The sequence below is a fragment of the Microtus pennsylvanicus genome, chromosome 10, assembly GCF_037038515.1.
Source record: "Microtus pennsylvanicus isolate mMicPen1 chromosome 10, mMicPen1.hap1, whole genome shotgun sequence".
NCBI classification, from domain to species: domain Eukaryota; kingdom Metazoa; phylum Chordata; class Mammalia; order Rodentia; family Cricetidae; genus Microtus; species Microtus pennsylvanicus.
In genome coordinates, this window is record NC_134588.1 from 25,620,757 (window position 1) to 25,648,365 (window position 27,609).

At 41.0% G+C, this 27,609-nt stretch overlaps 1 protein-coding gene and 1 long non-coding RNA gene across 4 annotated transcripts in view; one reads left to right on the top strand and one right to left on the bottom strand.

The window, feature by feature from the left end:
• Window positions 1-5,443, bottom strand: part of LOC142858511 (uncharacterized) — a 27,692-nt gene extending 22,249 nt beyond the window's left edge. For both annotated transcript variants that reach the window (XR_012912033.1, XR_012912034.1), the window contains exon 1: window positions 5,373-5,443. This is a non-coding gene — a long non-coding RNA (uncharacterized LOC142858511). The remainder of the gene's footprint in view (window positions 1-5,372) is intronic.
• Cd55 (CD55 molecule (Cromer blood group)) lies at window positions 5,290-27,609 on the top strand. 2 transcript variants are annotated; one of them, XM_075987818.1, is made up of 10 exons: window positions 5,290-5,480; window positions 6,047-6,232; window positions 8,190-8,381; window positions 10,046-10,145; window positions 11,499-11,584; window positions 15,345-15,533; window positions 17,112-17,204; window positions 18,570-18,650; window positions 19,387-19,407; window positions 25,722-27,609. In XM_075987818.1, the coding sequence occupies exons 1-10, from the start codon at window positions 5,381-5,383 to the stop codon at window positions 25,781-25,783; spliced, it is 1,110 nt and encodes a 369-aa protein (XP_075843933.1). In that variant the 5' UTR covers window positions 5,290-5,380; the 3' UTR covers window positions 25,784-27,609. The 2 variants fall into 2 exon arrangements, with proteins under 2 accessions (XP_075843933.1, XP_075843932.1); XM_075987817.1 differs by having other exon boundaries at window positions 5,300-5,480; window positions 17,112-17,249; window positions 18,564-18,650; window positions 25,722-27,311.

Consider the following 27,609-nt stretch of genomic DNA (forward strand, 5'->3'; position numbering starts at 1 on the left):
CCAGGACAGGGTTTACATCTTTTGAGTTGTTAGACAAAGGAGTCCTATAGAGTCCTTCAAATTCACAGGCCATTGCCGATGCTATTAGGTTGCCCTCCACAACCTGAGATTAGGACCTGACTCCTGAAGATACCACATTCATGGAGACATTGAGCATCACCCCTACTGATTAGCATTCATAGTGTTGAAAGGTACTATACACGCTGCTGTAGAAGAAAACACAATCATTGATCCCATCCAACTATGAACCTCCTTTGAGCTACAATAGCAACCTGCCTAAAGCCAATAGTGGCACAAATGTTATGGGAGAAAGAGGCCAAGAACCGGAGACTGGACAAGGGAACAGCTACTATAATTATTCTGCTAAATCAGTGGTTCTCAACCTCCCTAATGCTGCGACCCCTTAAGTACAGTTCCTCATGTTGTGGTGATGCTCCCAACCATAAAATTATTTCTGTTGCTTCTTCATAACTGCAATTTTGCTACTGTTATAAATTGTAATGTAAATATCTGATATGCAGGGTATCGGATATGGAACTTTTGTGAATGGGTCCTTTGCATACACACACACACACACACACACACACACACACACACACTTGTTTTCTTTTCTTTCTTTTTTAGAAAAGAGAAACACTATGAAATGAGGATATGAGTGGAAGGTTCTGGAGGAGTTGGGGAAAGGAAAAGAACATGACCAAAATATATTGCATGAAAATTTAAAAAATAATTACAACAATAAAAACACCTCTCTTCGTCTTACCATCTTTTGCTTGTATATTATGAATTCCAACTTTGTGGGTTTTTGGGGGGTGGGTGTATGTGTCTGTTTCTTGTTTGTTTGTTTTTTTTCTTCCTTTTTATTTTGGTTGTTGCTGTTGTTTTTGTTTGTTTTCCTGTTTGTTTTCTGTAAGGAGAGAGGGTGTGGAGTCGGGTGGGTGGGGAGGGTGGGGAATCCACGATCAGATGTATGGAATGTTTCTTCAATAAACAAGAAGCAGGTGTGCTCATCTGTTTCTATGAACTTCTAGAAAACATGCCTCACGTAATTTGCAGTGCAGAGCAGCCTAGAATTGCAGCTGCGTGACAAAAAAAAAAAAAAAAAGAAAACCTCAGCCCAAAGGTCTTGTTTTTGTTGGGTGCTCTCAGATTCAGGAGGGAATACTGAAGGCCACTAGGAAGGCACAGAGAAGGTGCCTAGGAAGAGGGACTGAGTGACGCGCACGCGCGCGTGTGTGTGTGTGTGTGTGCGTGCGTGTGTAGGACAGAAAGCAGCAAAGTACTCCATTGTGACCTTTGACCTGGGAGACTTCCTGGAAGAGAGAGAAGAGAGGTGGAATGTCCCGAGACCTTCAGCTGTTTAAGTGGTTTAAATTTCGCAACACCTTTGAATGCCAGTGGCCTCCCTCACCTACAAGACTGACGGAATCCAGCTGACCGTAAGGCAGCCTTGTCTTTCAGGAAATTGTAATATCCTCTTCCGTTTTACACCTGCTCCCGGCACTGTTGATTCTAAGGTGTGACTTCAAGACTTTCCTCTGAGTTTCTGTTTGCCCTCGCCCTGGATACCCCCCACCACCACCCCCCTAAGATGGGTCTCTCTAGCTCCAGCAATGTCTTCTACACTCAACTCATGCTGCGCATGTCCTTAAACATGCTGCTGACACTTTTCATAACTTAACCAGCAGAAAGCCAAACTGGTGATTTCGTCCCTCAGTTGCCTCCCGGGTTGGGAATAAGGGTCCTTTTACAGTTGCCTCTTCACCTTACACATGCTCGAATTTTAGAGTCACCTTTAAGATTGTTTAGCTTCTGCTCAGTTGTCAAATTCTGTGGACTCCTCCTTCAAAATGCCTTTGGTCTAAACAAGAACGGAAGCCCAAGGGTTTGTAAGAATAATGTGAGGTTTTCTTTGTTTAAGAATATCAGGTTTACTTCTTTAATATAGATTCGTCATTTAAAAATCTGAAATTAAGACATTTCTGTTCCCTGGTGTTGACCTCTCAACTATGGTGCTGTTGGAGTCGCTGCATTTCCAGAATCCGTGCAAAACTTCCAAATTACCCAGTGCTTCCCTGCAATCGCTCAACAGTCTGCTAACTCTCATGAGCAGCTTGTACAGATGAGCTCCTCAGATCTTATAGCCTGACTCTCAGTCCTGCCCTTTCTGCGAGCTGGTCCTGTTTGGTACAATCAGTGCGGCCCTCACATGAGCAGATTGTAGGACTCTCCACCCCCTTTTCTCAAGGGGTTGAGAAGAAATTTCCTAGCAGAATCTGGTCACTGTAATATCAAGTTGGAAGTGTCACCCCAGTCCCTGGCTTGGGAGTTGCCTTGGGCCGGACTCCACCTCCAGAAAAACCCACCAAACGCTGACCCCTCGCCCGGAAGGGCCAGGACCACTCCCGCAGGCTATTTATGCTCCTGCCTGAAAAGGAACATGTGGTTGGCTTTGCATGGTCTCTCTCCATATATCGAACTCCCCTATCTCTCCCATGCTCTCTACCACCCAGGAGGGCTGCATTTATTAAACGGGGGCATCTTTGATTTGGTCTAATCTGGTCTGATTGGAGTGATTATGTGTCAGCGGAGAGGCTCATCTTAAGATTTTTCCTAACAGTCAATTCTTAATGTACAGATTTTGGTAGAAATAACCATTTTGTTCTTTCATCTGTGAAATATCGATAGCATTTCCAGTTTCTGAAGCTGTGCCGGTAAAACGGTACACACAGAAAGCAACAGGAATACAGCAAATGGGGCCAGCATTTAAAATAAAATACTCTCACTAAGTTATAAATTTGGAGGTTTTGTTCCTTTCGTAGTCACGCTTACATTTTAGTGCGTGTCTTTTTTGAATTAAGTAAGTGAATCATGCGATATTCTTAATTCTTTCCCTCCAGAGTCTTGTAATTATTTGGGTGTTGACAAGCATTACTTAAGGGTCCAGCCATTATTTCTTCTACTTGCTCCTTTCAAAAGAACTTATTCCTGAGAACAACCTACTTTAGAAAGTGAATGCTGAGAGTAATCAGTGTTGCTCTAAGCTGGATGATGAAGATAGTTTTTGACACTCTGAGTCCATTGTTCTATCTAGAAAGAAAGCTACGGTGTTCATTTAACACACATTTAGAGAACTCTTTCAAAGATTTCCCAGAGCTCCCTACCTGGTTTTGACTCAATCTACCTATGATGTGGAGGCCAAAAACTGCAGGCCCACGTCCACCTTGTCTGATGGTCAGGGAGTTTGGAGATTGACAAGCAGAGTTGCCACTCCCAACTCAGGATGTGACTGCTTGGTTCTTTTGAAATTAAGATAGCTTGAAGCCATCCTGACAGGTGGGCAGGATACTTCTGCTCCTTCTTTTGTGACTATGAGGTCACCTAGGGAAGCGCAGTCTTCAGAATACATGACCTATAGCAATTTTGCTACCTAGACAACACAATACTAATGATTTGATGTGTCAGAGTGATAATGGGTTTGACTGTGTGAGTTAACCTTAGTATCATGTTAATAAAGTCTTTTGTTGCCTCCCCTCCCTTTAGTTGGGCATAAAAGCTGTGAAAAAATAAACATGGGTGATTTCAGTAATCGCTGGAATACCCTCCTGGTATTATTCTGTGTTTTCTCTCTTATTATTTTTATGTGCCTTCATATTCTTTACTTATATTTCTTCAATTCCCACGCCCTGACCCTGGTAAGAGGTGATTTTGTCAAGGCCAGTCCTTGACAGTATGGCCTGACAGAAGAAAAGTGTGGAATGATGTCACAGAAAGCTCTGCGGGAAAACATGAAGGCCCCACTGATACTGCTTCTCAGTCTCTGCTGGGCCCTTACATACTTAAGGAATGGTACAGTTTTGCCATAGAGTATGAGAAACACACTTGATGGCTTTAAAACTCTCCACCTTTGTAAGATTTTTAAATTATAGGATATTTTTGTTTTTGAGAAATGATCCCATTATACAGGCCATGTTGGGCTAGCCTTGAGCCCTAAACCTCTTGCTCAACCTTCCAAGTTTACAGGCGTGAGTCACTACAGAATGATGTCAACTTCAGAACATTTAAATACTGTTAGATTTCAACAAGCACCTATAGGAGACCCTTTCCTATAAACTCTGCATTGGGCAACATGGTGTTTGGTGAACTAAGTAAGCATCAAGCAAAGGATTTTCAACAAATCAAACAGTGTGGAAAACAAGATTCCTCTTCAGAAGCTCACACTGCCCTATAAGGAACCATGAGTAAACTTCAGGAAAAACTATCAGCATAGGGTGTAACAAACACTTACACAGCTGGCCCACCATCAAAGACAGAATTTCAGCTGAGGGGCTTCACCAGCCAGGCACAGAAGCTATGGGAGCAGATAGTTCAGGCCAGGACTCTGCTACCAAACCCAAACACTGTTAAACTCCAGAGCTCTTCACTTGAGGAACTGCAACTTGCCTTTCTCTCTCTCTCTGTCCTCTGTGTCCCCCCCCCCCCCCCCGCCATCAGCATCACCCTGGGGTACATGATTGGTCTAAAGGTATCACCTGGATCAGGGGCTTCACAAACCAGGTTGCACAGTGACACACCTTAAATAATCCTAATTCCTAGAGCTGTTCTCAAAGATGTTCAGCTTGTCCTGGCCACAGCTTCACCCCCTGGATTATTGTTATTTTTAATGACTTCAGGTGATTCCAATGTGCGGCTCACTTTGGGTATCATTGGCTATTTTGCACAGCACGAAACAAATCTTTGCCTTAGGGTCTACTACATATTTCTGAATTTCACTTTATAGCAGGACTAAATCCTAAAGTTAGAATTCAAAACGGGTCGTTGGTACATAACCTGACTAAGGACTAAGAAAGCAACTCCTCACCCAGACAAGATCTAAAAGCCATCAGTCAGGCTCCCTAACTCTGTTGTTTGAGAGGGCTCTGCCAGGCTGGCCTCCAGATCTCTTTTAGTCTAGTCTTGTCTTCTTGGCTCATCTCCTACTTTCCGTTTTGACACCATGGGGAGATCATGAAGACAACATACTTGTGTCACCGATTCCCACCCTTCATCTGACATCTTGCAGCTGAAGCCACAGAGGACCTGGGTGTGCCCTGTTTCTCCGCTCCCACCAGCCCAGAAATTCCACCGCGCCTACCCCTGCTTTAGAAGGCACATAGTCCCTCTCCAGACATAACTCATAGCAGGTCCACCCCAAGGCTGGGTCCCCAGGGTGACGCTCAAGTCCAGGCCCGCCCACATCACGGAGGGAACGCCCTCTGCACGAGGCCCGCCCCACCCATGGTCATAAGAGCCCCGCCCAGCCCCGCCGAAGTCACTCAATTTTCGCGGCGCGAAAAGGGTCCACCCGCAGCCGGACTCTCTCTCACTCTTACCTGGGGCAATGGGCTCAGGGACTCGGTCCTCGCCACTGCCGCCGTCACCACTGCTGCTGTCCCTGCTGCCGCTGCTGCCGCTGCTGCTGCTGTCCCCGACCGTGCGGGGTGAGTGGCCCAGAGCTGGGCGCCGGTCAGACGCGCGCATGCTCATCAGGCATTGTTCCCCGTAACTGGGGGACCCCGTGAGCAGGTGCCCTTGGCAGGCGGGAGGGATGGGTGTGGAGTGCTGGACTGTCGGGGCTGCGACTGGATCCCGCTACCCGAGACCGGGAGAAAAATTAAAAGAGAGAGCTGTGTGCGAATCTCCAGCCCTGTTTCGGGTTCTTTAATACTTAAGGTGGAGGGCAGATGGCGGACCATCTGTGCCCCTGAGAGTCCAGCGGCGAGCAGCGTCTGGCAACACATACTCCGGTGTCTGAACTTGCTAGCCGCAGTATCCGCGTGGATTTTGAGGACATTCTGAACTTCTTCTTTAGGGGGACGGAATATTTACTCTTCACTTAATTTTGTGTTGTGTTGAAGAGCGCCTAGGCATTGCAAGTTCCTGTTGGGAAGGTTGAGCAGGGGGAGGAAGTAAAGAGTCATTGCTGCTTTCCTTATTCCAGGTGTGGGGAAAGAAAATCTTTGGGTGTGGGGAGTTGTCTACTTTACCTCTGCTCTCATCATCCTAGGTGACTGCGGCCCACCTCCAGAAATACCTAATGCCACGCCAGAGGTGGATGGAAAAACCAGTTTTCCCCAAGAAAGTTTTGTGGTATATTTATGTAATAAAGACTATCAAAAAATTCCAAACAAGCAAGACACAGTGTTCTGTCTTGAAAATGGTCAATGGTCGAGCCTGGACACATTCTGTAATAGTAAGTTCTTCATTTCTTTGTAGAAATGTGATGGACTGTGTATCTCGTTGAGGTTATTTTTACTCCTCTTTGGAGTGACTGGTAATTGATAGTTTTCTAGCATTATTAACCCCCAGAGTATACGTGTTGGCAGTTCACACTCCAGCTAATTGAAGGCGGTACTTCCTATAGCAGGTCCTGCTTCTTCATTAAGAGTTTTTCTTTCTATGGGACAGGCTAATAGAGAAAATAAACGATAGGTCCTGTTCAGGGAGTAAATTATATGTGAATATATTTGGCAAGTACCTTGAGACACACACCCAGGTGATCTGCCTTCTTCAACTTCATTTTGTTAAGTAGAGAGTACAACTCTTGGGAGACATTTTAAGATCTTACTTTAAAAAGATCTGTTGTACATATATAGCCTTGTGTTAGCTTTAAGATACAGTTTGTAGGTGATTCTGGTGTATCTGAACACAGTACAGGGATTCAGAACTGAGTGGTGTCTGCCCATCCGGGTTCTATGGTGTTGCCTGCTGCCTGTTCTCTCACTATAAGCCTGTGTTCCTCTGCTAATTGCATTGGCATTTGTAGCTCATTAGTCAGGGAGAGAGGAGTGGCCCTCAGGGCTTAAGGCATTAGTGCCCACTACTTAGGCTTTACAGACACTGTACATCGAGACTATGCTAATTTTCTTTAAAAAGTAATCTACTAGCATTAGTTTTTTTTTTGTTTTTTAACCATATTTTTTTTATTTTTTGTTTGACTGTATTTTGCTCAGGCTGACCTGAACTCATGGACTCTCAAAATCCTCCTGTCTTAGCCTCTCAAGTGTCTGTAATTATAACCTACCTGGCATCCCCCCTTTCATCTTTTTACACTCTAAAATAACAATAAAAATTATAGTCTGATAAGAACAGGACTTTGAACCTACACACTTCCTACCAAACATTATCTACCCTGGGTGTTTGGATGTGCTCCACCCTCATGAATTTCATAGACCCCAGTTGCTATCCCCAGCACCAGTGCAAACATGTTAGTAAGAAATTACATTAGGATGGCTGCAGTGTTGCTAGGCAACAGGAATAGTTCGCTCCATTACATACCTGCAGGAACCACATTTATGTATGTGGCCCATCATGGATCAGAATATCATTCTGTAGTCTCAGAAAAGTAAAGATAAAAGACTGGATTGCTGCCTTTGAGCGACCTGAATTGGGAGAAGCTACAGTAAATTCAGAATCATTCAAAACGAACTCTTGAACCCATACGTGAAAGAGACTTTGCAGTTGTTTTTTCAGCCGCTATTGAAGGCAAGAAAGCCATCAGCCTTTACCACGCCTTAGAGTTTGTAACTCTCCCTCAGTATTGCTTCACCTAAACCTTCAAGTCACCCCATGAATTATGGATGTGGGGACTCTTCTCAGTTTCAAAGTTGAGGAAATCTTCTACCAGAAGGTAAATAATATGCACAAGACCAGAATCTCTTCTGCCAAAAAGCCAGGCTTCAAGCTTGGGCCTCGGGACGACTGAGGCACGATTTCTTACTCTACTCCTTGTCTTGCTAGAGCTCATTGCTCCAGCTGTTTACACTTGGTGTACACTTGATGTACAGCTGGTTCATCTGGCCCTCGTTACCAAGGGCTGCTGTAAGAGTAAATGAGTAAGTGTGTGTAAGTCACTTAGGAATATTCAATAAATACAAGATATTTTTATTCCTATTATTATTAACAATTAATGGGGAAACAGATACTTAGTAGCCGGGAAATGAAGGCATCATGTGAATACACTTGATATACTGCAAATACCACAGTGATATTTATTTAAAAATGAATATATAAAGAGGTAAGGACCCATACCAAAAAATAAGTAAATAGCTAAATGAAATGGGGGTGGTTTAACTGCCAGATATTTTGAGATGTCGATTATTTTACAATCTGTGTTGTTCCTTTTTCTGACACTTTGTTAATCCTTTTAGAAAGCTGTAATGCTCCAACAAGAGTGACTTTTGCATCCCTCAAAATGGATTATATGAATTTGAATTATTTCCCAATTGGTAGCACTGTGGAATATGAGTGTCGGCCAGGATATCGAAGAGTAACTTCACTGTCAGGCAGTTCAACTTGTCTTGATAATTTAGAATGGTCCGCAGTTGCTGAATTTTGTAAAAGTGAGTATAATTTGAATAACTAATCCCAATCATCTGTGTTTGTAAAAATATCTCTTCTATTTGTGCTGGAAATACGTGTGTATACATATGTGTACATATATATGTATACCTATATGTACACAGGTGCATATATTCACATATATACACATACATATTGTATGTTTGTGCTGGAAATACACACACATATATATTATTTATATATAAATGATTCTTCAAATAATTATGATTTTTTTTTTTTTTGTCTTTCAAGATAGGGTTTCTCTGTGTAGCCTTGGCTGTCCTGAAACTTTCTCTGTTGACCAGACTGGCCTTGAACTCAGAGATCTGCCTGTCTCTGCCTCCAGAGTGCTGAGATTAAAGGTGTGCACCACCACTGCCCAGCTGAGTGGTTTTTTTATTTAGACAACTGTTTACATAATAGGAATACTTACTCAAAGATTTCGTGTTTACTTAAGGTTACCTAAAATGATGATACACTCTAAGTATGTTGCTTTTTTGAAGCAACAAAAAATGAATGTAAAATTTAAAAAATGTAAGGATTAGAATTATCAGTGGCTTAGAGAATGATTTTGGGTATGGGTCTCATATTTCTTTTTTCCCGCTGTCCTAAGTTATATTTAGAAAGTAAAAATCATGTAAATTCAAGGTGCAGATTATTTCATAAAAATATTATTTGTGTGTGTATGTTTTTCATGCATGCATGTATGTGCCCATAAGTAGGTATGACTGTACATGTTTATGGTATATGTGTTTGTGGTCAGAGGACAGCCCTAGGTGTCAGTCCTGAGGTGCTTTGGCCTGGAACTTCGCTGCATAGCCCATGCTGTCCTCTCTCTCTCTCCCCGCTGTCTTTTAAAAGGGTTCTGTCTCTCTCTTATCCCTGAGAATACAGGGTGTGTCACTGTGTCCAGCTGTTTACGTGGATTCTGGTGACACAAACAATAAGCAAGCACTTCATTTGCTGAGACATTTCCCCAGGCCCTTAATTTTCTTTTGTATTTGCTTCTATGTGTGTACAGATTTCTTTTTGCTTGTGTGTGTGTGTGTGTGTGTGTGTACACTTTTATACCAAAGGACAACCTTGGGTGTCATTCTTCAGGTACTGTTTACCTTATATCTAGACAGGATCTGTCATTGGCCTGGGGCTTCCCAAGGAGGCCTGAGTGAACCTCAGGGCTCTGTTTGCCTCTGCCTGCCAAGTGCTTGATACCATGGCCAGCTTTTTATGTATGTCCCGTCGATCAGCGTCAGGTGCTCGCCCTTACATGGAAAGAACATTACCAGCCCAGCCTTCTCTCTACTTCCTCCCCCATTTAAATTTTGTTTAAGTTCTAATGGAACTCATGTGTTTCTCTGCGGTATTTTCATACATTGGTTCATTTTACTTTGTCTTATTCTGCTCTCACTGTCTCTCACCTTCCTGCTGGTTCCTGATCCGGGGTCTCCCGTCCTTCTGCTGTCACGTTCCATGTAGACCTTTACTTTTCCTCATCGCTGCTCCCTTAAGACCGTGTCTTCCCCGCTCACTGTTAGCATTGTGTGTGTGTACACATATATATGATTACTATTACCACTCACTCCATTAACATATTCAGTACAGTTAGACTTGTGTTTTACTTATGTCTAGTAATTGAATGAAAAAAAAATGTTCTTTTTCTTTTTAGAAAGATCATGTCCTAATCCTGGAGAATTGCAAAATGGTAATATCGACATAAGAACGGACATATTATTTGGTTCAGAAATATACTTCTCATGCAACACAGGGTAAGTTTCATCACACTAAAGCTTTGTGTTTAATTAATGACAACAAATTAGGAGTTCAGTAGACACTGATAGATTTGTGACCTGTTCACTAGTTGGTAGCAAAATAATCCCCCAGATGAGAGTGGGGGGTGATATGAACAGTGCGTAGCGATGCACGCGCGTGTAAATGCGCATAGCGATGCACGCGCCTGTAAATGCGCATAGCGATGCACATGCATATAAATGTCAGATGAAAGCTATGGAAAAGAAGTGGAAAGACATAATGCCTCTCCCAAAGAACCCTTGCCACAAACTAATTGTACATTTAGTATTAGTAATGTGGGCCTGGAAAAGATTTTTATACTTCTAACGTCTCTAGATTATTAGATTCCAATACGTATGTAATTCTAAATATGATTAGTGAAGAAACAATTGATATTTGTCGATGATACAAAATTAACAATCCTTAAAGTGTTCAAAATCAAGCCAGTTTTAAACTGACTTACATGTTAATTTGCATCTGAGTTTTCTGTATGTAGACACACTGTTAGGTCATGGGCTTAAATGCTGAGTGTGAAGACGCCCTCCTAAGAGAAGGTTGCTAAGGCTTTTTTCTACATGCAGAACAAGGAAGTTCTTTAATTAATGCCATCAGGGTCTCAGGCAGTGGGAAATTTCAGTTCATTTCTTTGTGTCTCCAAGCTGGGTCGCTGCCCTCCCTCCCCACTTTATATCAGGTGGAGGCAGCACTGAGTTTAGTGGGTCCGGAGGAGCATATGGAACTAGGGGAGAAGGGGGCCTAGTGGACTAGAGGAGGAGTTGGAAGCGGGAGGAAGTGGCTTTGGGGCTGATCAAAACTCCTTACAGTCATGCGTAAAGTTCTCAGAACGTCTTCTTAGAAACAAATGAAGCAAATGCATTTCCAACTTTAAGACAGGGAAAGAGGTAGCAGCGCTTTGCCACTGCCTTTATTAAACAGAGGTTCAGTGGGGTCAGGAGTTATCCGTAGTGTAAGCCCTTGGCTTTGCTGCACCATGAACCCTTTAAATATAAATGCACTCTGTTATTTGTGAAGCCTGTTCTTTTAGAATTTAGAATAAAGGGTTTCATCAAACATGATTTTAGAAGGTTTTTTCCATGTAAGTATTTTCTATACAGTAAGCTAACAGAGCATTTTGCATGTCTGGAAGTCTTGCTGTTTCAATATCATTTCCGTGAACTAAACAGTTTTCTTTTAAATTTTAATGGATATGTTTATCAACTGTCATTTTGTCTCCATCTTGTGGTATACTCAATCTTTTGAAATGATGTTCTGGAGAATGAAAAAAATCAGACTTAAGTAGCTGAATATAGCAGCCTTCCCTTCTCCATCAGGTACAAGCTAATTGGTGTAGAGTCTGCCTTCTGTTACCTTACGGGAAATACTGTCGAATGGAGTGACCCACTCCCAGAATGCGCAGGTATGTTCCCTTTTTAAAAGCCTGAGTCCTCACATTGTGGGGCCAAAGGATTAATGAAATCAATTATTTTTCATTTAAGAATTATTCACAGTCTATATTTGTGGTACCCCAACTTTTCAGTGTCTCTACTAATTTATCACCTATGGGAGTCCTCCTAAAGTTAGCTCTTAGCATTAATATCCTTAACTACAGGATAATTTCATTAAGAATTAAGAACTGACTTTGGTTTATATTATACTTGGTCATTTGCTGTCTAACCATTCTTTCTAATAATCAGAGAAGCAGGAGAACTCCCAGTTTCAGGGAAGGAAATGCCCCTCAGAGGCCCCACGGTTCCATCTCTCAAAAGTGTGTCACTTCAAGGCATTTAATCTAGGTCTTTTACCACAAATGTTCCTCCTGTAAGATCCAGTGTTGCCTACCTGACTCTTTTTAGAGTTGGTTGTCAGCCGAGATAATTTTCTAGAAGGTTTGAAAGTAGGACGTTTTTATCATTAGAGGAATCCAGTCACCTGTAGGTCCATTAGAGACATGGCTCTCTTTAAAAACTGAGAAAAGGGAAATGCGTGCAGTTCGTTCATTTGTTTGAGGGCTAGGTTTCTGGTCCTCAGGTATGCTGAGGCCACTAAATCCCACTAAGCCCCAGACATTTTTAAATAAATGTAGACTTCATTCCTTTGATACTTAACTTACACCTGTAGTGATGTGGCAAACAGGCCTGCTTTTCGTCCTGCCTGGCTCACGCAGGGCTAGCTTTCCACCTGAAATAACAACACACAAATTGTATTCATTTAAACACTGCCTGGCCCATTATATCTAGCCTCTTCTTGGCTAACTCTCATATCTTGCTTTAACCCATATCTAGTAATCTGTATATCACCACGGGGTCGTGGCTTACCAGGAAGATTCTAACCCTCATCCATCTCAGGCAGGAGCTTCATGGCGATGCCTGACTCTACTGTCTTTCTCCCAGCATTCTGTTCTGTCCTCCCCACCTACCTATGTTCTGACCTATCAGGCCAAGCAGTTTTCTTTATTAATTAACCAATGAAACAACAGATAGATAGATGACCCTCCTACATCATACATCTTCTTCAAATGGCTTCTAAAATGTGTGTATGTGTGTGTGTGTGTGTGTGTGTGTGTGGTGTTACTAGGAGGAGGAAAGTTGAACAGACAGTCCTTTGTGGACTTACACTCTGTTGGAATCCGTTGCCGTGAAACAGCTCATAGGAAGCCTGCTGTCAAGGAGCCCACTCCCGTCACACCCATCGTGGGCCCACCCTGCTAACCCACCATGTCATTTCCACTCACTACCATCGTTATGTCCCACTCATAGTAAACGCCCTTGGAACGACACTAAAGATGAGGCTGAGGAGGAGCTGGAATACATAGCTTGTTGGCCCAGACAACCTGGCCTAAAGCCTGGGTAGGAGGTTCCAAGGCTGAAGCCAGTATTTTTGTGAGTAGATGTTGCCATAGGGCCACAGAAAAGTGCCCGTCAGGAATGTACCTAGTAAAGAAGTGTTTGCAGAAAGCCCACTTCCTGTTTATGTGCACCTAAGCAACAGCCTGTTTTCTTTTTGCTCTTTCTGGTGAACACCCTTGTTTTCTTGACTCTCAGCCACCTCCCCATCGGCAGCTACTGATAGCCACATTCCCCTGGAAAATCCCTTGTACCTGGGCAAGCCAGTGTTATTGCCTATTCTTGTAACCCCAAGTGTGAGAATCTATTTTTGATTTCCACATTAAATTACTTTTTTAAAATTTTGTTTTGACATCACCTAAAGAAAAACTGGAAAGTATATTCTTATTTTTCCATAAACATAGTATTTTTATTACTTACTTGGGGAATTTCATACAATGCACCCCAATAACATTCACTTCCCATTCCTCCCAGATCTAACCTCCCACCCATACAGCCCTCCCCCTCAAAAAAACAAAGAACAACACCCGGTCCAATTTGTGTTGCTCATGTACTTGCTGGAGCATGGCCAGCCCCTTAGAGAAGACGGAGTCCTCTGAAGTGTAGCTCTTCCCAGTTGAATGGAGGGGAATTGTTAGCTGGTGACAGTTCCGGTGTGCAGCCTTGGTACTTAGATGGCTGAGGGTGCAGGGTCAGAGGAAAATGACTCGAGCAATGATGGGCACATTCAAGGATCGTCTTTAGTTAAATGCCAACACGGCATGGGTAGGGGGCCGTCTTGACTGAATGAAGCCTCACTCTCAGGAGGATCTGCTTTTCCTCTCTCACTGTTGTGACTTTATTTATTTCTTTTGGATTAATTTCAGTTGACTGATGGTACCTGCTCACCTTTGATCAATGCTTCTCTACTATGACTGTCTTCCCAGACTGTTCTCTTTGTTTTAGCTTCTTTAAGGTATTTTTCTTTACTACTTCCACAATATATGGAAGTACTTACTGTGTCTTACTCCCTTCTGTGTTACCTCTAATACCATTTACTTCTCTCCATCTGGACTCTTGTACTGAGAACTACTCCTAACATTATTAAGACCAATGTTTGAATATTAAAAATGACCCATAGCCCCAAAGCTACTGTTCCCTTTCCTACACAATTGTGAGGCTCATGGATCCTCTGGCACACATAAGAATGCAGCAAATTTTATACATTCGAGCCACGTCTACCATGAACTTAATGCTGACTTCTTGTCCTTTGCATTAGAAATGAGCACACTACCAACAAAGACTGCCCTCAAGAATATGAGCTAGCAGAAAGAACCCAGGAGGAGGAACTGGCACAGGGGATTCTTGACGTTTGAGTATGTCCTATACTGCAGGAATTGGTGGTAGGACAGACTGTCACTGGACACATTCACTAGTCCTAATAGATACTTCAGTTAGTACAAGAAAGCCACAGTAGGGCAGTGCACACCTTTTAAATGAGGGGTCTGTGTAGGAACCTCAGTAGGTAGAATCCCAGGGTTTAGAGAATGGGCTTTCCTTGTACCTCATTACTACTTCATTCATAGTCTGCCCAGGGTGATGCTTCTGAAACACAGATGTTCCCTGTCTTTTCCTTCTTCAAGCTTATCAGAATGTCTGAGCACTTAGAGATCTAAGCTCCTAGTGGTGTTGAAGGCAAACACTATCTGCCTGCTTTTTGGCACTTAGGTTTTTCCATATTTACTTTGCTGAGTCAGGATCTAACTGTAGCCCAAGCTGGTCTCAAAGGACAGTGCTATGTGTTAGTTTCTCCTAGCATGTTTGGACTGATCCAGTGGGTGGTTCTTGCTTAGTTTAAAATGTATCATGAATTTGCTAGTATCCTATGCCCGCTTAAGTACATTTAAGGCAGTTTAATTTGATGTGCACACGGAATTATATTGTTTTCTTGATTCACTTACTGATGCTAAAGAACACGAAACCCATTGGTCTTGCTATTAGGATAACTATCAGAAAGGGATCTTTCTACAGTATAACCATTACAGCATAGCTTGCACTTTATTTATTTATTATTTTTAATTGAACTGGTTGTAATTCTGCCCTGTGTAAGGTCTCAGATAATCAGTCCTCCCTAAAATTCCTTACCCTAGATGTAAGAATGTAGACCTTGTGCTGCCGCCCACAGGTTGAGAACAATTCTAATAGGCATTTGTCAGCGTCCCTTCTGTGCTAAAGCTGAGCTCAGAAAAAAAAAAAAAGTTGATTTTAATTTTTCAAAAATGTTAGCATCTTTTAGTCTCATTTATAAAAACAGTTTTTTTCTTTATTTAAAAAGATATTTCTATTTCTTTAAAGAAATTCATTGTCCAGATCCACCACAAATTAAGAATGGAGAAATGCGAGGAGAAAGTGAAATTTACGTCTATAGACATTCTGTCACCTATATATGTGCCAAAGGCTTCGTCCTGGTTGGAAACAGTTCCATTTATTGTACCTTGAATGGTGATCAAGGAGAATGGAGCGGCCCAGCACCACAGTGCATAGGTAATGTGCTATATTCGTCTTCGTATACACACTTTCTCACTTAGTGTATATTTATGCATACTTACTGTTTGGATGGTTTTTAAAACAAGTAAAATCATGTGTTATTTAACTCACCAATTGTATGAGTAGGGCCCCTTGTTCCGGCTGCCCGGCTAGCTTATACCCGAAATAATCACACAGAAATTGTATTAATTAAATTACTGCCTGGCCCATTAGCTCTAGCCTCTTCTCGGCTAACTCTCACATCTTGATTAACTCATTCCTATTAAATCTGTTTATCACCACGTGATTGTGGCTTACCGGCAAGTCTAACCTACGTCCGTCTCAGGCAGGAGGTTCATGGCGTCGGCCACACTGCCCTTCTTCCCAGCATTCTGTTGTGTTTACTCCGCCTATCTAAATCTGCTCTATCAAAAGGCCAAGGCAATTTCTTTATTCAACCAAGGAAAACAACACATAGTCAGAAGGAACTCCTACACCAACCAATCAACTAAAAAGATTTCTGGTAAAAGATAGAAATGTAAGGCGGGGGGGGGGGGGGGGGGGGTGGCGCACACCTTTAATCCCAGCACCTGGGAGGCAGAAGCCTGGTCTATGGAGTGAGTTCCAGGACAACCAGGACTATACAGAGAAACCTTGTTTTGGAAAAAAAGGTTAAAATGTCTCTTTCCTCCAAATGATTGTCAGAATTCAACATCCTGTACTCTTTGAGACACACTTGTAATTAATATTTACCAGATGCCCTGGGCCGCAGGCTCCTCAGTTGGGCCTTGATCCAATCTCAGTGTTCTTTTTGTTGTCTCTTGTGGAGCTTTGGGGTAAAGGACCACCTAGAGTAGAGCGTCAGCCACTCACCTGGGTGTTGCCCTGTTCCTGCCTCTCCTACCAAGCCCAGGAAGACTAAGCATGCACGGAAGACTAACAGAGCAGTGGGGTCTCTGCAGAAAGTCAGAGTGCGGCCCAGGTTCCTGAGGTATAGTGACATTGGCCTGTTGTCTTAAAACCTGTGCTTTGCTATCTCAGTCACTCTATCTCAATTGATGCTGAACCTGAATCTGAGTGCAAAAACTGGCTGCCGCTCATTCAGAACTTTGGGTATAGAAAACTGAATTCCTTTCAATGTACCCAAGACACCATGCAGAGAAGGGTCAAGGCTTTGTTGAATAATCAATGCCGAACCCTTAGACACTTTACCATGAAGGTGTTTCTTTTGAATGACCTCCTGCTTCTCGTCTCTTGTTTAGAAGATTAATATTAGAACCAAAAATATTGAATGGACAGAAAGAAAAAGCAGAATAATATATAGTCATCATTGGAGAATTCCACATACCTATTCCTATAACTAAAATATAAAAAGGAAGAAAAAAAGGAAAAGATCACTAAGAAGAGAGGAGAGTGAGCCCCAGTGATTAAGGTCAAGCATTGTGAGGGACATAATAAGGACTGATATCCTATAAGTCTTGTCTAGGGGTTTGTGGGTGGAGAAAAAGAATAGTCATTGAGCAAGGCATGACTAGGAAAGCTTTACTTGGTCAACAGTATTTAGCTACTTTTTAACTTAGCATTGTTTTCTTACAGAGAAATCCAAGATCCCATCAACAACTCTGAAATCAACAACAGTTAATGTTCCAACTACAAGAGTTCCATTAACATCTGCGAAACTAACCACAGGTACAAGAGGTCCACCATCATCTCAGAAACCCACCACAGTTAATGTTACAGATACAAGAGGTCCACCATCATCTCAGAAACCCACCACAGTTAATGTTACAGATACAAGAGGTCCACCATCATCTCAGAAACCCACCACAGTTAATGTTACAGATACAAGAGGTCCACCATCATCTCAGAAACCCACCACAGTTAATGTTACAGATACAAGAGGTCCACCATCATCTCAAAAACTGACCACAGTTAATGTTACAGATACAAGAGGTCCACCATCATCTCAGAAACCCACCACAGTTAATGTTTCAGGCACTAGAGGTCCACAAACATCTCAGAAACAAACCACAGTTAATGTTCCAGGTGCAAGAGGTCCACAAACAACTCAGAAACCAACCACAGTTACTGTTCCAGATACAAGAGGTCCACAAACATCTCAGAAACCAACCACAGTTAATGTTCCAGGTACAAGAGGTCCACAAACAACTCAGAAAGCAACCACAGTTAATGTTCCAGGTACAAGAGATCCACCATCATCTCAGAAACCCACCTCAGTTAATGTTACAGATACAAGAGGTCCACCATCATCTCAGAAACCCACCTCAGTTAATGTTCAAGGTACAAGAGTTCCACCCAAACCTCAAAAACCTACCAAAGCAAATATCCTATCTACAGAAGACCCACTAACACCTCAGAAACACAACACAGCAAGTGTTCTAGCAACAGAAGACCCACTGACACCTCAGAAACCCAACACAGCAAGTGTTCTAGCAACAGAAGACCCACTGATACCTCAGAAACTCAACCCAGCAAATGTTCTAGCTACAGAACACCCACCGATACCTCAGGAACCCAACACAGCAAATGTTCTAGCAACAGAAGACCAACTGATACCTCAGAAACCCAACACAGCAAATGTTCTAGCAACAGAAATCTCTTCAACCCCACAAAAACCCAATACAATAAATGTCCTAGTTACAGAAGACCCATCGACACCTCAGAAACCCAACATAGCAAATGTCCCAGCTACAGAAATCCCACCAACACCTCAGAAAACTAATACAACAGTTGTCCCAGCTACAGACATCTCACTAACTCTACAGAAATCCATCACAGAAAAAAGTTCAGCCACAAAAACAGCAACAGCTCAGATACCCCACTTATCAAATTCTGTATCTGTGAAGAGCCCACCAATAGCTCAGAATCCTACCACAGCTAACTCTTCTGCTGTACAGACTGCACAAACAACCCAGAGATTTGCCACAGCAAAATCTTCATTCACACAGAATCCTCCAGCCACACGAAAGCCCCCATTTCACACCAAGGGTCTCCAGATTGTTACACAAAGATTCACTTCTGCTCGTATTACAGCAACACAGCGTGCACCTGCTACCAAGACAACCACACATCATCCAATAAGAACAACTAAAGAGAAAGAAAGGTCTACCTCAGGTGAGCTGATTTTGTTCACGTTTCCTGTGTGCGGGTCTAATGTTTTGTGATGGGAATTTAAGACTGCAGGGTTCCATAGTCTCCAACTGATTATGGTTACAATGTCCCTAGTCGTGCTTTGACGTCATTACACAATATAATAAAGATGTTGATATGGTAGACGTCACTACGCAATATAATAAAGATGTTAATATGGTAGTTTTGAGTTTTGTTAGGATCTGTGGAAAGGGACTTGAGTGTCTGACAGTTTTTGTTATGGGTTTTTATTCTTGTTTTTTGAGACAGTCTTATCATGTATCCCAGGATGATCTTGAACTCTTGATACCCACTGTCTGCTTCCCAAATGCTGCCATTACAGGCCTGTGCCTCCATTCTTGGTTTGGTAGTTCTTGATCATAGATTATATTGCCATTTATTTTCTATTCAAGCTTTTCAAACTTGTTTCTTGTCATCAAGTCACATAACAATAAATGTAAATATTTGTTTTGGCATTCTAGAATTGTCATGGCTTATATCGACATTGGCAACTGTCCAATAGATTCATATATTAGCGCTTATGCTGAAGTAAACAATGTATAATTGTGTTTATTATATATATATATATATGATTGGTTTTTTAACTTATGAAAGTTTGTATAGCTGACTAATATATACATCTATTAAGTTATCAGCAAATGAATGAAAGGTTAAAATGTTTACTTTTATAACTGTATTCCTCTTCCTTTTATTTTTTTAGGTGGTGACCATCTTATATATGGTAAGTTTGACTCCCAGGGAGTTAAAAGAAATTGCCATCACTGTGGGAGGCCTAATCAGTATCTGTGGAAGAGAATTTTATCTTTTAACTGTCTGAGGAAAACTATAAAGATGCGGTGTTTATGGGCACAGAAGGGAAGTTGGGTAAACACATGTTACCAGCGTGTTTTGTGGACACCTTTAGGCTCCCGGTATGCTCCGTCATATTCCCAACAGTGTTCTTGTTCTAAGGAAGCCGTAGGACAGCTTCAGATCCTTTGGCCAGTCAGTCGGGTAGCCCTGACCGCCCAATGTGTCAGTATGTTGTCTTAGGGACAGAAGAAGCATAAGAGCAGCTGTCAGTGCAGTTTCTATCCCAAGAGCTTTATAATTAACCAGCTCTTGTTTAAACTCTTGATCTAAACTCCAGGTTTAGATCTGTTATAGTCCAGATGTGACAGGGCTCAATCTTGACGCCAGCTCCCTCCACCTCTGATAATCGTTTTCAGCAAAGTTCTCTTAAAATATATTCTGTCCTGGGTGGTGGCGCACGCCCTTAAACCCAGCAATCAGGAGGCAGAGGCAGGCGGACCTCTGAGTTCAAGGCCAGCCTAGTCTACAAGAGCTAGTTCCAGGACAGCCAGGGCTACACAGAGAAACCCTGTCTTGAAACACAACAAAACCAAACAAAACCAAATATATGTTCTTAATGCTGATATAGTCAATGAGGGTAAAAACATCTGTGTTGAATTTCCCTAGCATTTGTTCAGGTTTTTTCTTTGTACAGTTTTGTTTACTGCTATTTATTAACAAGGTCAACAAACCCCTGAACAAAATGGTAAGAGAAATTGTTAAGTAGCAATATAGCAAAGTAGCATCCTGAAGTAATGTGCAACTGAAAATACCCGCTTATGAAAAGCTGTTTATTTTTAAAATGTGTGCTTACCAGTGATGCCCCTATTTCATACATGAATGTGTCAGCTAAGGGACATGAACCTGAAAGTGGAGACGTGGTTTCTATTGTTACTTTTGCCAGTGTTTGCCACACTTGGTCTGTGTTCATTAGAAGTAGCTCAGCGGGTGGGATTGCTTGTGTTCATTTTATATTTTATAGAGAAATAAATATATTCTAAACTAACAAAAAATCTTCTTATTTAATGCTTTGTAGAAGTGGTGAGTTCAGTGCCTGAGTTTCTGTTACTTACTCCGTGGTCTTTGTGGAGATTTGAAATACTTATTATTTCATATGTTTTAGATAAATGTAATTAATATAAAGCAATTCAGGCCTTGCACATATCAAGCAAACGCTCTACTGATGAATGGCATCCCTCATCTCTTGTTCACACTTGGAATTCTTCAAGTGTGTGCACTTCTTTTCAGGAAACTTTCTTTAGGACGTGTTGGGATCTACCTGTGTTTTGACAACTCATTCCTGCAGTCAGACAGCTGGCAAAAGTGTTACTTCATAGATTTACCTTTGAATCAGGTCATTACTTCCCACACTGCAGAGAGGATGGTTATTCCTTCATTCTTTTCCTTTATAGACAATTGGAAGAGTTTTCACTTGATTTGTAGAGGGTGTACGGAGAAGTGAGCGTCCCTGGGAAGTGTTTATGTGTATATATCATTACACTTTATCCCTGGGAAAATGCTTTTGCGGGTTATATGGTAATATACTAGAAAATTTGCAATTTTCCCCACTTAATTCCTCTAAGTGAATGTAGAAATCATTAGATCTCTTTAATTTGGCTTAGAATTGCCACTGGTGTGGATTTTAAAGGTTCTGACACTGGCTCTGCCAGGGTCAGTCCCTTCCCCATCTCTGTCTTGTCTTCCTCTGCTAAGAATCTGTTCAGGCATTTTCCCCCTGACTTATCACCACACATGAAATACTAATTCCACCCACACACTGTAAATCAGTTTATTCTATCTATATGCCTGTACTTTTTGCATATAAAAATATTTTTCCTGTACTTTTACATATATAAAAATTGTTTTTTCCAAATCTAAACTCTGAAGTCTCAGTTGTTCGTGATGGATCACATCTCATGCTGCTAGATTCACAAGTGAGACGTTGTGAAAAGATGGGGCAAGCCCACACGATGTGACAAGCACCAATTAAGGAACATCAGTTGGCAGAAACATGTCTGACTGATTTTTAGCCAGGAAATGATAGTCTGTATATTAATTAGAACCTCACCTGATATACAGTTTTTTGAATAATTCCACATATTTTAAGAATCATGCATATATTATTATTATTATGTGTGTAGGTTTGCGCACATAAATGCAGAAGTGTTGGATCCACTGGAGCTGTAGTGAGCCACTCATGGGTGTTGGGGACTGAACTTAGCTCCTCTACAAGAGGACTGCTTGCTCTCCACTTCTGAGCCGTCTCTCCAGCATATCTAATATTTCATCCAAATGTTATGAGCCATCAAAATTGTGGCCTGAACTTTGGGTTAAAAGTAAGGTTTTTATTGTTGCAATGCACAACAATAATAAACAAAAATCTTGATTATTTGAGCATACACGTGTTGATTCATGCTTTAGAAATAGCTTTTTATTTCTGCCACCCTGACATTCAGGTTCATGTTTATATTTTCTATCTTCATTTTTTTCTTCAAATTCTAAGTTAGACATTGAAATGATGAGATTAATAAGAACTTGTGAGAGGAAGGGAAACTCAAAACTTTTGAGCAATCCGGATTTAATTGTCTTTCTCAACTAATAGTGTGGGGCTGGGGGATCAGTTAAAGAAACAGTAGGTGAGACGCTGTGAAAGTCCCCCGGTTGTGGGAATCACTGATTCTTAAGTTGTGACACATCTGTCTCTGAGTTATTAGACGTGTCTGCTTTGCTTGCTATTCTCTTGTCCTCTGCGGTTCCCTTTGGAGTACACATCAAATGAGTGGAGTCTAGGGACAGAGAGCGGGGCAGAAAGGAAAGGGAGGAAAGGCTGATGCAAGGGGACAGCAGGAGGAGCATTTGCCCACTGTGTGCAAGACCCTGCCTTCCATACCCAGACCAGAACTAAGCAAACAGCAGCAAACCAGGCTATGAAAGTAGTGGGGTGCTTACCAAATTCCCTCTGCTGTTTTTCCCCCCAAAGGGCTCTTGTAGTAAGGTAAATCCCTAACCTAGATGGGATTGTGCGTGCAGTGGCAGAGCCCTGACAAGCATACGCTGTAGGCAAAGTCAATGCTGTTTGCTCTGCACTCCCCCAAGCATCTTCCCCGTGGGGACACAGTGTTTTGATTATGGGCTCCACAAACGGCCTCTTTATAAAACGTATATAGCTTTTCCCTGAGGTTCAAAATATTTACCTACCAAATGTGAGGGAATTCCCAGGTACCTTCTAGATCTAAATTTGCATCTTTTGTCAGCACCTTCCACTGACTGCTAAGCAGAGTGTATAAATTGGAGCAAGGTTATGTGGACACACCGCCCATTGCTCCCAGTGACATCAGGCCCTACTACTGAGGCACTGGGACGGGTCAAGTAATTTACTCGTTTCTCCTTCCAAGAAGACAAGTGAGTGACGTGCAGTATTTATTACTGGGTCTCTGGCATGAGGAAACCACATGAAAAATGCAATTCATTTCTCCTGTTTATTTCTGACCTGGCCTTCTCACTGCTATATGTTATCATCCTAAAACTCCAGGGTAGGTCATTGCTAGTACTTCTGTGTTACCAGAGTTCCCCTCTCAATGATTTGTTGCTGCTGATGTTGTAATTTATATCCCAATGCTAGTCATTTTTAGCACTATGAAAAATTAGGGTGAGAAGAAATTTTGATGATTTAAAAAATTTATTCTTAGTTCTTTTTTTTTCCAGCTAGGTTTGAATATTGTGTCAGTAAATAGTTGCCTTAGCTCGATTCTTTTTTTTGGATGCTGTCTTTTCCTTATAATTACTGCCCTGAAGGGACAGCCCTGCCCGGTCCCCAAGTATATTTAAGGATAGCAATGATATTTCAAAGAAAACTGACTGTAAGGTCAAAGTCTCTCTTCACGATACATGAGCGATTTGCTCCTTTTTTGTCCTACTCAATTTAATTAATGGTAATATCTGTGCATTGTACAGAAGTGAAGAAATCCAGGAAAAGGTGTCTCATTACATGTTGAAATTGCCTGTGATTAAGCAGATTTCCACACAGTATGTAGGCATGAAGTGTAGCCAACCAGACCAGTTCTGAATTCTGGCTGCCTGCCTGAATCCCAAGTGATCTGTTTACGGGCTGGGGCTTGGAGTCCTTTGACCTTTTCATCTTTAAGACGGTAAAAATGCAAATCTACCTGATGGGTTTGACTGAGGATGATCACCTGCAAAGAGAATAAAAGAAAACATACGGCAAACGTCCAAATGTTAGACAACAGCAGAGGAAAAGCCAGTTTTATTTGAAATATCTGATGTGCTTTGAATGTACATACTAACTGTGAATGTCATGGGCGCTCATATCCTGTGGTCAAGTGCAGTAATTTAAATTCATCCTATTTTATTTTGGAGGTTTAACTACTCAGAAATCAAATAATTTATGTACACTTGAGTTACTTCTAAACTGACTTAATTCCTGCCTATTTTAATCAGTTAACTAATTAGAGTAACTACTATATAATGCTGTTACTAAATTGCCCATTTTAATGGTTACCTCAGACTATTTTTCTTTTTACCCTCTATATCTCTTTTTGTTCTCATTAATCTAAGAACAGTGTTTAAGTATCCATGCTTTCTTTTTTGTTTTGTTTTACGCGTATGGGTGTTTGGATTGCATGTATGTCTGTAAACTTCATGCCATCAGTGCCCACAGAGACCAGAAGAGGCCATCAAGTTCCCAGGGACGAGAGTTACAAATGGTTGTGAACTATCTTTGCTGGGTATTAAGCCCAGATCCTCTGGAAAAGAAGTGGCCTTAACTGCTTCATCTCCAGTCTGTGTGCATACTTTTATTAAAGGTTTACAGATTCTGATTTATCTGTAATTACTATACAAGTTCATAGAATGAGCTTAGGCATCTGCAGATTTTTAGAATCATTGGGGTTTCCTCTAACCAGTCTCTCACATCATAGCAGATGCCAAGAGATGGCTGCTTTTAAAGGAGCAGTATTTTCTATTCTTCCAAAACAATGTATATAAAGTGTATGAATATTATTTAAACCACTAGAAGAGTCCATCTTTTGTTAAAAATATCCCATTGTTAGGTCTTGGGATATTGCGGGACGAGCGGAGAAAGGCAAGTAGTTTTCACAGGCATTTAATACCAGTTAAATATTCTATATTCTACAGTAGCAAATGCATTAAGACATAACTTTCACAGAGCATTTGAGAGTGTGGTTCAGAGCATAGCAATAATGGATGCAATCACATGAAAAATAAAGCTGCTGGTGCAGACGCCTCGGCCAAAGTGTCCGACAAGAGCCACTCACCTGCCCCTCGTACTGTCTGCATTTGCCCCGGCTTTCTGTTTTTATTGTTGCCGAGTAATCTGATTATAAACTATCCATCTGTAGAATGGCAGCAGTTTATCCACACCCAGAACTGGGCTTTTTGTTTGATAGCCTGCTATGCCCCCAGTAGTTATAGGGTAAATTAAATATTTATCCTGGAAATAGTTAACGGTAAACCCATCTGAACTCATTTTGTATATGTATATATTTTAGGAGCCTCCACAATAAATAGTAGGTTTCCATGTGGGTTTAAGCCCCTCCTCTACCTTGCCCTCCCACCACCTACCTTGCATCAATTTCTGATATATCATTTCATCTTGTTTGTACTCATATATTACAATTTTTAGGTTTTCATAATACCAGAAATATTTGAGAGAGGGAATGGTGATACTTAGGGCTTAGTAAAAATGGTTTTGTTACGGCAGTTTCCACCATAAATGGGTTGGCTTATCTTGTGTTTTTTCTATTTGCTTGGTGACTTTGAGACTTTCCAGTGTTCCAGAAACATCCATGTTAAGATACATGACTATTTATAGATTGTAGATTATGTTTTTATTTGAAAATAGCTTAATGTAAATGTTATTGGGTGTCTTAACCTCTTGAAACTTTCCTCTCCCTCACACGTAGTGTTCAGGGGACTTTCATTGACTCTTTAATCTCAGAGTGCCTTCATTGTCTCTAGCTTGGCTGCGAAAAAACCAAGAGTGGAGGCATACTGAAGTAAACTGAAGGCTCTCTATTCCCTTTGACTTCATCATGTTAACCTTTGTTTTTGAGTTCTTAATAGCCAATTCTTTTAGTGTTTTATCACATAGCAACCCCCAAAATTAATGTTTATCATCAGTACTTAAAATCATTTTGATTTTAATTTTTTTCCTTTAACTTTCAGGGCGTACATGTTTAATAACCTTGACAGTTTTGCATGCGATGATGCTATTACTCATTGGCTAGTTGGCTAAGCCAAAGAAGAGTCAAGAAGAAAAAATATACAACCAGAGTTGTACATTCTAGTTTGTTAGAATGTCTAGGATGAATGGATACAATAAATTGAATAGTGTTCTTTGTTTGGCATGCTATCACTGTCTTTAAGCTGTGTTAGGTACGTGAACAAACCAAGAAGAAAGGAGTTTGCTTGGGCTGGTATTCTTGATACACATAAGTATCTCGAATTTATTTCAAAACTAGAAAATTCATAACACTGAATGGTTACTTTTCTAAAGGTATGGAAAAATGTGGAGTTTTTCATGTTTAGAATGGGAGTTTGGAGAAAGGGAAATCACTTCTTTTGCTTGATCTATCACATTATTCCAGCTTACAATGAAAACAGAAAGCTAGACATACTAATGAGACTGCAAAAGTAGAATAAAGACCCTAAACTAAATCTTCTTTCTTCTAAGCAAAATTGCCACAGGCGTGGAACATCTTAGTTTAACCCTTTGCCTGAAGGTGTTTTCATTTGGACTTTCCATGAATATGAGTTGACAAGATGTTATTAAGGAAGAGCACCCTAACAAGCCAGCAGTGGGATGGGGATAGCTCACTTGGTAGAGAGCTTGCCTACCATGCATAATTGTCTGGCTTCCTTCCTCAGGGCGCGTCTATAATCCCAGTACAGGGGAGGAGAAGGCCAGAGGATCATAAATTCAAGGTCATTCTTGTTTACCTAGTGAGTTTCAGGCCAGTCTGGGATACCTGAGATTCTGTCTCAACAAACAAACATCATAGATAGATAGATAGATAGATAGATAGATAGATAGATAGATAGATAGATAGATAGATAGATGGATGGATAGATGATGGATGGATAGATAGATAGATGGATAGATGATGGATGGATAGATAGATAGATTGATAGATGATAGATAGATAGATAGATAGATAGATAGATAGATAGATAGATAGATAGATAGATAGATGATGGATGATGGATGGATAGATGATAGCTGGATAGATAGATAGATAGATAGATAGATAGATAGATAGATAGATAGATAGATAGATAGATAGATAGATAGATAGATAGATAGAACACTGAGCCTTTGGATGGATGATAGAACATTGAGCCTTTTGACTAAGTTGATAGCATAGGAAGAGGGGCTGGTTGAAGACTAGTCTCCTTTCAAACGTACAGATATGAGTCACTACTTTGAAGAATAAGCTGCAGTTTTGTTCTCAGGGAAATCCTTTCTTGTTTTGTTTTCTCCTGTGAAAAAGCCTTAGGAAGGTGTCCTCACTGACTGGTCATAAATAGTGTCCAGAGCTGTCATAACCGCTACATGAAAAGATTCTGTAATTTTGCAGTGATATGTTTATAGCCAAATTGTAAATCTTATTCTTTTGTAATATTAAGATAAATCTATTTATACTTATTTATATTAGTGACCATCTTGGTTTTAAATGTATATCAAGATATGTAATAAAAAATATTTTCTTTAAAATAGAAATAAATAAATAATCACACTTTTGTCTCATGTAATATTTGAAATTTCTTTCTTAAATGTGATTTTTTTTTATTTCTAAGAGATTCCTTTTCATCTTCTTACGTAGTAAGGATGTTGTCTTTTGATTATCCTCATGTGAATTATTTTTAGCTCCTTTTGAAATTGTACTTTCTTGGGCACATTGTCCTCTAATATTTTTTCTGTTACTGATTCACCTAAAGGTGACTACACTAATGTATAGGCTTTGAATATAATCTTATCATCTTCAGTTGTATTTTAATCGTAGACTGTTCTGTAATATACACGCAGTGAGGCTAAAAACAATTATGAATCCAT

Bases quoted from the DNA above. Each gene is read 5' to 3' on its own strand.
- Cd55 (XM_075987817.1), top strand. From the start codon at position 5,381: ATGGGCTCAGGGACTCGGTCCTCGCCACTGCCGCCGTCACCACTGCTG. The intron at 10,146-11,498 runs GTAAGTTTCATC...CTTCTCCATCAG, and splicing joins TACTTCTCATGCAACACAGG to GTACAAGCTAATTGGTGTAG. The intron at 17,250-18,563 runs TTACAGATACAA...CTTCTGCTCGTA, and splicing joins GAAACCCACCACAGTTAATG to TTACAGCAACACAGCGTGCA.